The sequence below is a fragment of the Pongo abelii genome, chromosome X (assembly GCF_028885655.2).
Source record: "Pongo abelii isolate AG06213 chromosome X, NHGRI_mPonAbe1-v2.0_pri, whole genome shotgun sequence".
NCBI classification, from domain to species: Eukaryota; Metazoa; Chordata; class Mammalia; order Primates; family Hominidae; genus Pongo; species Pongo abelii.
This window is the reverse complement of record NC_072008.2, coordinates 24,317,529-24,327,189: the sequence shown is the minus strand read 5'-3', so window position 1 is coordinate 24,327,189 and position 9,661 is coordinate 24,317,529. Positions and strand designations below refer to the sequence as shown.

General features: G+C 38.1%; 1 protein-coding gene across 26 annotated transcripts in view; it reads right to left on the bottom strand.

Moving 5' to 3' along the window:
* Nucleotides 1-3,416: 3,416 nt before the first annotated feature.
* Nucleotides 3,417-9,661, bottom strand: part of ZFX (zinc finger protein X-linked) — a 133,842-nt gene continuing 127,597 nt past the window's right edge. For all 26 annotated transcript variants that reach the window (XM_054544416.1, XM_063721359.1, XM_063721349.1 and 23 more), the window contains one exon: nucleotides 3,417-9,336. In XM_054544416.1, the coding sequence (XP_054400391.1) occupies nucleotides 8,153-9,336 (1,184 nt within the window). In that variant the 3' untranslated portion in view covers nucleotides 3,417-8,152. The remainder of the gene's footprint in view (nucleotides 9,337-9,661) is intronic.

Genomic DNA, 9,661 nt, shown 5'->3' with positions numbered 1-9,661 from the left:
ACTGAATCAGAATGAGCATTTTCACATCATACCCCAGATGATGCATATGCACATTAATACGTGAGAAGTATTGATCTAGAGAAAATGGATGATTTTCAAAGATACCAAATCTTAAGAAGAGAAGCTCATGGGCTAATTAATGTAGAAGAGATCGGAAAAGTAAAGGCCTCCCATTTTATTTTATTGATTGATTGATTGATTGAGACGGAGTTTCGCTCTTGTTGCCCAGGCTGGAGTGCAATGGCGCGATCTTGGCTCACTGCAACGCTGCTCAGGTTCCCAGGTTCAAACAATTCTGCCTCAGCCTCCCGGAGAGTAGCCAGGACCACGGGCATACCACCACACCCAGCTAATTTGTGTATTTTTAGTAGAGGCGGGGTTTCACCATGTTGGCCAGCTGGTCTCCAACTCCTGACCTCAAGTGATCCGCCCTCCAAGTGCTGGGATTACAGGCGTGCGTCACCGCCGCCTGGCCCCAAGACCTACCATTTATAAAAAGGCATCAGACCCAAATGCTTTCACAACTGAGTTCTATCTGATCTTCAAGGATTAGATCATGCTTCCAGTTTTTAAACTATTGGAGATTGTAGAAAATTTCCAAGTTTATTTTTTAGAGCTAGAGTTAAATTAATATGCAAACTAATTAGTATTAGTCTCAGCCAGAGGTGGTGACTCACGCCTGTAATCCCAGCACTTTGGGAGGCCGAAGCGGGCGGATACCTGAGGTCAGGAGTTCAAGACCACCCTGGCCAACATGGTGAAACCCCGTCTCTACTAAAAATACAAAAATCAGCTGGGCGTGGTGGAGCATGCCTGTAATCCCAGCTACTCGGGAGGCTGAGGCAGGAGAATCGTCTGAGCCCAGGAGGTGGAGTTTGCAGTGAGCCGAGATCTCACCACTGCACTCAAGCCTGGGCGACAGAGTGAGACTCCATCTCAAAAAAACAAACAAAAAAAATGCATGCAATCTGAATCAAAAATCCCAATGAGGCTTTTAAGGGAAACTGGGTAAAATGATTTTCATGTTCCTATGGAATAAGTGTCAAGAAAACTATGAAAAAGAATAGAACTAAAGAGGGACTTGCCTTCTGGTTCACCAGAGTATTGTGAGAAAAACAATATGGCATTGGCATAAAAATGACAAACAGATCAGTAAAACAAAATAGACTTCAGAAATAAATCCAAGGATATATATGATGACCACATAAAGTGTCATTTCAGCTCATGAGGGTAAAGGGTGACTTACTTCATAAACAGTACTGGAATAGGTGGCTCTCTATCCAAGAGAAAACAGAAATTAGATGCCCTACCAAACAATATATTTTTAAAAAATTTTTTTGAGATGGGGTCTCACTCTGTCATCTAGGCTGGGGTGCAGTGGCACGATCATAGTTCACCATAGCCTTGGATTCCTGGGCTCAAGCTATCTTCCCACTTCAGTCTCCAGAGTAGCTGGGACAACAGGTGCGTGCCACCTTGCCCAGGTAATTTTTTTTCAAAATAATTTTTTAAATCACCATTGGATCTGCTAAACAAAATAATTTTAATTACATAATCCAAACAAAACAATAAAAATATAGGAAGAAAATCTAGGCATATATTTGTAGAACCTTGCGATAGAAAAGACCTTTTTAAGCAGAACAAGAAACACTAGGAATCATAAAGGGAAAAAAAAAAAACATTTGATTACACAAATATTAAAAATTTTTATATATGAAAAGATTACATAAGCAATAACAAGATAAATCATGGACTACAAAAATATGCAGCAAATGTATTAGAAAGTTAATAGGCTTAATGTACAAAGAACTCCAAATAGAAAATGGGGCACAGGATTTGAATAGGCAGTTTATCAGAGCGACAACTTAAAGTGCTATTATATACACACAAGTATTAAACCCCACTAGGAGTCCAGTCAAAGCAAATTGAAACAGCAATGACATATTCTTTATTTTTTTAACCTGTGAGATTAGCTGTAACACCCACTGTTTGTAAGGTTGAGGGGAACGAACTCTCCCATATACTGGTGTAGACACGTGAATTACATTTGATGTTTGAAAAGAAAATCTCTGAACCCAGAGTAGAATTGATATTGTGGTTACAAGACAGATAAAAGATTTATGTGTATGGACTAAAATTAGAAGAGAACAAAGACAAGCAATCCCTTTAATAAAGGTGGTGGCCTTGTGGGTGATCATTTTCCCAATTTTTGTTACAAAAGCATGCAATAAAAATAACTTGCAAGATTTCCATCTTTGTATAGTAGGTACATTTGCCCTTTAAAAATTAATTTTCTGAAGAACAACCAAAGCATACTGCCTTGAGAGAGAAAGGAACTTTAGAAAGTCTGCCACAACCACCACTTCAAGGGGGAACAGTAAAAATCAATAAAAGTGGACATAAACATGCAAGGCTACTGGGGAAACCTCACATGTTGCTAGTGTGCTAATGTCAGAGGGCAATCCAGAATTGGACTAACCTTTATTAGGATGACGTAAGGGAACTCTTCTCCCCCTTTTCCTGTGTTCTAGCCTGGGAGGGCTGGAGTAGATGCTCCCTTTCTCTGATGAGAGAACTAGTCTCTTGATAGCTCACAAAGGAGTGGAAGGTAGGCCCCATGCCTTCAAATGACTGGCTGCATCAGTCAAGGCCTACATGGGAGGGAAAGAGATTGGAAACAGACTCATCTCAGCCTCTGGGTCTCCCAATCCAGCCTTACTAGAATAAATCGCACACTTAATTGGTGGTTTCTTGTCTATCTTCAATGTGGTTAGAACTCAAGAGGGGAGGACAGGTGACTAGAACCTTCAAAACCCCAACAGATGGCTTTGCAATACCCCTCTTATTTCAAAGAATCTCAGACAAGGAAATGGGTTCTGCATTTAAAAGCAGAAACTGGCCTCTTAGAAAGCAAAATAATATAGGTCTAGTTAACTATTCTATACTTTTAGTCAATGTGTTGAGATACTTCTGTGGTAGTTCACATAGCCAAATGACATCTAGAAGTCCTGAGCAGGTTTTTAGTAGCCAAGTCTCCTAGTGGCTTTACAGTCTCGACAGGTCACTGTAATGCCAGATCCTTTGTGTCCACCAATACCAGCAATACAAGTAACATGGGAGACCAACTGAATAGGAAAAACCAAGTAAAGGAAAGTAATTCTTGATTTTGACCTCAAACTTCATGGACTGAGTATTTCCATCGCAGAGGTCAGAACATGATTTTGAAATCCAAGTCGGTACAGATGCTACGCCTATATGCACCAGTGACATGTTCCTTGGTGCTATTATTAGTGTTGAACCACTGAAGGGAGTCGAATCACCTCCAGCTTCGAACAAGTTGGGAATTCATTAACTGCGTGATTTAAGTCTCCTCATTTCGAGTATATACCTTGTCTATAGCCAACACTCCACTAGGGTAACTTAAAACAAAATAGTAATTTATTTACAATAGCAAAGATGTCAAAAATAACAGGAACAATATATAACAAATCCAAGATTTTTATGAAAAAGGCAAACAGTATATACACGAAACAAAAGATGAAACAAAATCCATAGGGTAAACTTAATTTGACCTTAACTAAACAGTTACAGAATGTGGCAAAATGGTTATGATTTACTTAAGTAACCCTGGGCCAATTACACACACACACACACACACACACACACACACACACACACACACACTCTCTCTCTCTCTCTCTCTCTCTCTCTCTCTTTCAACCCTTCTCATAAATGCTGAATCTTCCTCTGAACTCAATTTACCTTTGAGGAATGTAACTATGGGAGGCCACACAAGATTTAGGAAGTGCAGGCTATTTACATGTGCGCTAAAGGCATACTTGTTGACTTGGCAGGCTCACACTTTTAAAACAGCAAATGGAAGGTATAAACTGTCTGGGGTCCTATTTTTCTCTCACTGTTCATTTCTGATTTTTTGTGATAATTTCTTATCTACCACACAAAATGCTGAACCAGTCATCTTTTACGTTCCTCAAGTGCTCTAAAAGTGTTTCCCAAGTTTGAACGGGCATCAGAATCACTTGGAGAACATGTTAAAACAAAGATTGCTGGGCCCCACGCCAGTTTCCCAATTCAGTAGGACTAGGGTGGGGCTGAGAATTTGCATCTTTAACAAAGTCCCAGGAGATTAAGATGCTGCCAATGCTGCCCGGCCACACTTTGAAAACCACTGCTCTGAAAGACTGCCCCTTTAAGATATTGATTAGCCACGTTTTTCCTTACACGAATGCTAGAATTTGTGGGAAATGAAATTATTAATACTGAGATTCCCAGAGAATACAAATACAGCAGCATGTTACCTGACTTGTTGGATCACAGACAGGTTAGGTGTCATTTGTTGGGTGTTCCATTACAAAAGTTTTTCAGCATGCTATGTATGGTTTTGCCCGATTTATGGCTCTGGACAGTGACATTCACCACATTCCCTTCAACATTTACCTAAAATTTTAATTTATTGTTTCAACTATTAGGCAAACATTTGTTCATACAGTTGGAAGAACTGCAGAATCTTGTCTATAAAATCAAAGATGGCACAACTCTATCTCTTTTGACTCCTGACATTTACTTAACTGCCGATTTTTAACTGTGGCAATGACCATTCCCTAGTATGTTAGCATCTACTAGTCCTCTAAACTGGGGACAGTGGGGTAACTCGAGCGCGTGATTTCTGTTGTGGAGATGGTAACAGTCCCCACTGATTAAATATGCTGTAAATTAATACTGAAATGAACTTTAAGTGCTCTCAAAAACCACTTTATGCATGAGTAATTTATCTCAGGGGAATTGGAGATGCTAATAAAACAAATCCTTTATGAAGATAAAAGAAAAAATGAATTCCAAGGACATGCTCATCAAAGGACTCACCAATCACCTCTTAACTTCTCTGAAATATTACTTGCAAATTCACAGAACTGAAATATTACCAGTATTTGCATCTGAGTCACAAAATTCAAAGCAATCAAGCACTTTGCATTCCACTGCTGTGAAAAAGAAATTAAGAAATGGGGGGATGAAAACAATCCACTGCTTTTGATGTTTATTAGGTTTACAAAAACTGTACATTTTTTTTTCCTTAAGAAAAAGCATTAACTTAGTACTGGTATCAAATAGACTAAACATTCAATAACAGGAAAATATTCTGATTTTTATTTTTGCACGTTATTCTCAAGTACACAATTACAATAATGTCACACATCCCTATATGATTTTCTTTTTATGTATTTTACTTTCTTTACAAAGTGTACAGAGGGAGGGACATACAATATTTAATAGGGTATTTCTACAGAACAATAACTTATATTATGTCCTTGTAAAAATCTGTACCTCTTTAAAACATTTAACTGAAACATCCATTTTTTTTTTAGCTTTGCTAATCAAAATTGTTTTAAGAATTAAAACTAGGTTGTAACTAATGTCAGTACATAACAGTGACTACGATTTCATTTTCTCTTTATACAGACAAGTATGTTTTATCATATTCACTTGACCAAACCCTTAAATACCTTTTAAAGGTTTTAATGTTGTGCTTTAAAAAGAAAAGAACTGTGTATGATTCCAGAGTATGTAAGAGAAATATAAAATGTGTGAAGTGTTGTGTTCTTTATCTTTCAGTTTATTTAAAAAAATATAGTTAAATGACCCAATCATTTATATTTTCTGTATTAATTTTATAGGATTTAAAATTAATACATTTCCACTTTCATTTAAGTGTTTTTACATTATTTCTGGGAAAATAAAAATTAAGGGAGATTTTAAAGGTTCTCACAAAAAAACAGACAGAGCTTTCAAGAATCGCAGGGCAATGAATCATGGATCACAAAATTGTAAGTTAGTTTTTTTTTAAAAAAAAAAAAAAAAAAAAGCACATTATGGGGGCCAAGAAGGTACAGGAATTTCCTATAAGATAGGCTAGGAAAACCCATGCCTTGACTTTGACTGGCATTTGGGCTGGAGTTCACACCTGCCTAAAGCACTTGGTTTAAAACTAGACTAAATCAGTCTAGCACTTCAGAGGTTTGCCAAACACCAAATATTTTTATTTCTTAACCCTAAAAATATAACTCTTGAATACAAACATCAATGGCAAAGAGAAAGATGAAAGGTAAAAACCTAAGCACACAGGGGATGGAGCACCATAATGAGGTGACAAGGCAGCTATCGGGTGGGAAGACAATTTCTAAATCTCCTACAATGTGCTAGATGCATACAGACCAATAGCCAACTGAAGGGACCCCAAAAACTGTTTTCTGTTCTCCAAGATTCATCTTAACATAACCAAGTTCTAATTAACCGAGTTTGTTTTATGAATGTATGACAATGACTCAGACCTATGTGGTGTCTGGGTGCGGTGGCTCACGCCTGTAATCCCAGCACTATGGAAGGCCGAGGCAGGTGGATCACGAGGTCAGGGTTCAAGACCAGCCTGGCCAAGATGGTGAAACCCCATCTCTATTGAAAATATAAAAAATTAGCCGGGTGTGGTGGTGGGCGCCTATAATCCCAGCTACTCGAGGCTGAGGCAGATAATTGCTTGAACCCGGGAAGCAGAGGTTGCAGTGAGCTGAGATCGCACCACTGCAGTCCAGCCTGGGCAACGGAGCAAGACTCCGTCTTAAAAAACAAACAAACCAAAAAAAACCTGTGGAAGACTTAGTGATGTTCCAAATAAGGCCTCAGACTTTCCTTATCCACTTAAAACACATCTTTACCTTTTAATCAAAGCCAACTTGAGTCTTAAGTTTTTAAAGTTTGCTAACTGTAACTGAGAAATACCAGATCGGCCTGAACTTGCCGAGTGTGAAGTCATAATTAGCACCCGTTCTCTGGTCCACAGAGCCATCGCTTCTTTTCCATCCCCCTCACTAGGTAAGACAGAGTTCCCTCTCAGGCTTCTCAAAGAGAACTGTGGGAGTCATGTCTGGATACTCATTTTCTTTTCAGAAAAATATAAAGACATGGAGCTGAAATTGTATGAAAACATTCTACCTAGAAACATCTTAACCTCTATTTTTCAATTACCAAAGATATTTAAAAGAAAATATCTTTACTCTTTAAAAATACTAGTGTCCTTATTTTCCTTCTAATTCTTCACCTGAGTAGTCTCTCTGAAGAGCATGACTTACAAAATGCTCTCTCATGCATCCCTGGATCTTTCATGTTATTGTAAATTTAATACTTTTCATTATAGATTTTAAACAACTACTACTTGGGGTTGTGTGTATAAATATGTAAAATAAGCAATACACACAGGTACATGATATATATGTGTATATATATAATTCAGGGTACATTTACATACATAAAGTTGCAAAAGATCCTATAAGCCATGAGTTACCTCTAGGAGATTCCAAAATGCAGTCCTCAGTAAGTGTCATTTGTAGCACACAACCATTCCAAGACGAAGCCGCACAGACAGAATAATCAAAATACAACATGATCAAGCACAATTTTTCAATAAGGTTTTCTAAAAGTTTGCTATGCTGACAAAAGATGTAAATAATCCAAAAAAAGCTAAAAGAAGTATATTTGAAAAGTAAACACAAACCCAGCCACTGCTCTTTACTCAGCAAAGCCAGGGATGCAAAAGCTCAAATGGAAACTTTCACTGTCAAGTGGTCTGAAAATATTAAGCAAGACAAGTAAATGACTTCCATGTTATGATAATTAGACCTGACTGTAAAATCTCCCATTTATATTAGTAGATGTCTCTGACAATTTTATTGTGAGAAATGTATGGGGAAAAAAATGAGTCAACATGAATACTTTAAGAGTTACCAATATAAAGTTACCTTAAGTTAATGGTCTTAGAAGAGTACCATCAAGGTAAGCAAGGTAAATATTTAAATAAATATAAAATTCTAAGATATAAAACTTCGGTATAGAATCAGGGATTACTTTATTAAAAGTAACTAGCATGTTGCCAGTTTTCCCCATTTATTAAACAAACTGAATAGAATTCAGAACACACTACTGAACAAAATGTATATTAAAAAAAGTCAACTAGAAGCAATAATTCTATTTGTACACAGCATAAATCAATATACAGTATTGTATGTGAACGAGACTGATTGGCTTTAAAATGAATTTTCTACTTCAAGGCCAATATCTCTACAAACGTTCTGTAGAAGTATTGTTAGGGCAGGCCAACTTCTTTATGATGTCGCATTATGTGCTGGTTCTTTTCTGAAGGTCTTCGGAAGCCTTTCTTGCAGTACTCACACCGGTGAGGATAGTCTTTTGTGTGAATGGAAATAACGTGCCGTTTAAAGCCTGAGGCATCTGTAGTGCTATACTCACAGTACTCACACTGATACACTTTCCTGCCACTGTGTGTCTTCATATGCTTTTTAAGCTCACTCTGTTGCCTAAATCCCTTTCTACATCTCTTGCACCTAAATGGAAGATCCTTTGTGTGAACTGAGAGAATATGGCGACTTAGAACAAATGGATCTGCAATCTTAAAGTCACAATGTCTACACTGGTGCATTTTTTTGCCCTTGTGGGCAGCCACGTGTTTCTTGAGTTCTGAAGGCCTGTGAAAGCCTTTATCACACATGTCACACTTATGGGGGTAGTCTTTCGTGTGAACTGAAATTATGTGTCGTTTCAAATCACTTGAGTTCGAACTCTTGTGGTCGCAATGCAAACACTGGTGTGTTTTGCTTTCTTGGTGGATAAGAGCATGTTGCTGCACCTCTTTGGTATCCGAGAAAGTCAGAAGACAAATGTCACACTTGAATGGCATCTCTTTACTATGCTTAGTTTTGACATGCGTTTTCAAGTTAGAAGAGTCTGCAGACCTATATTCGCAGTACTGGCATTGGTACGGCTTCTCCCCAGTATGGATTCTCATGTGCTTTTTGAGCTCTGACGGGTGACGAAAACCCTTACCACACTCCACACAAATATGAGGAAAGTTCTTGCTGTGGACCGCCAAGAGGTGGCGATTCAATAACCCTTGTTCAGCTGTCTCGTATTCACAGAATTTACACTTGTGCATTTTGTTGGCTCCTTTTTCCTTATGCACCATTTTGTGAGTAAACAAAGCCCCTGCATGAGAGAAATGCTTCCCACACTCATCGCATTCAATGGCCTTCTCTGCCTTGCTGGTCAGCTTGTGGCTCTCCAGGTGGTTGTGTAAACTTATCTTCTTGTTGGTAGTGTAATCACAGTCAGTACAGCGGTATTTCTTCTTGGCAAGGTGTTCGGGATGGTTTTTCATGTGCCTTTTCAAAAAACCTCTCGACTTAAACTTCTTCCCACAAATCATGCAAGGATAGACAGTCAAAGGATGTCCATCAGGGCCAATAATTATTGCTAAAAAAGGGAAAGAAAGGAGTATGAGTGCTCAACCAAGTTCTGTTGCAGTTTCTTTGCGAATGTAAAGTGTGGGTTCTGACCACTGTTGGCCAAGGACTCCTAAATTGGACTATTTGATACTTAACATTCCTTCTACTGTTTTTCAACACAAGAGATATAGCAACCTAGTCATACAGAAAATGGTCTGGAAACTTCATTCATGAGGACTGTACCACCTTCACTCCCTCTAGTTTAATAAAATTAATGAATATGTAACTTTTATCAATTAGTGATTAAACCTATAGCAATTTAGAAATTGGTGGAAAATTGGCTGGGCATGGTG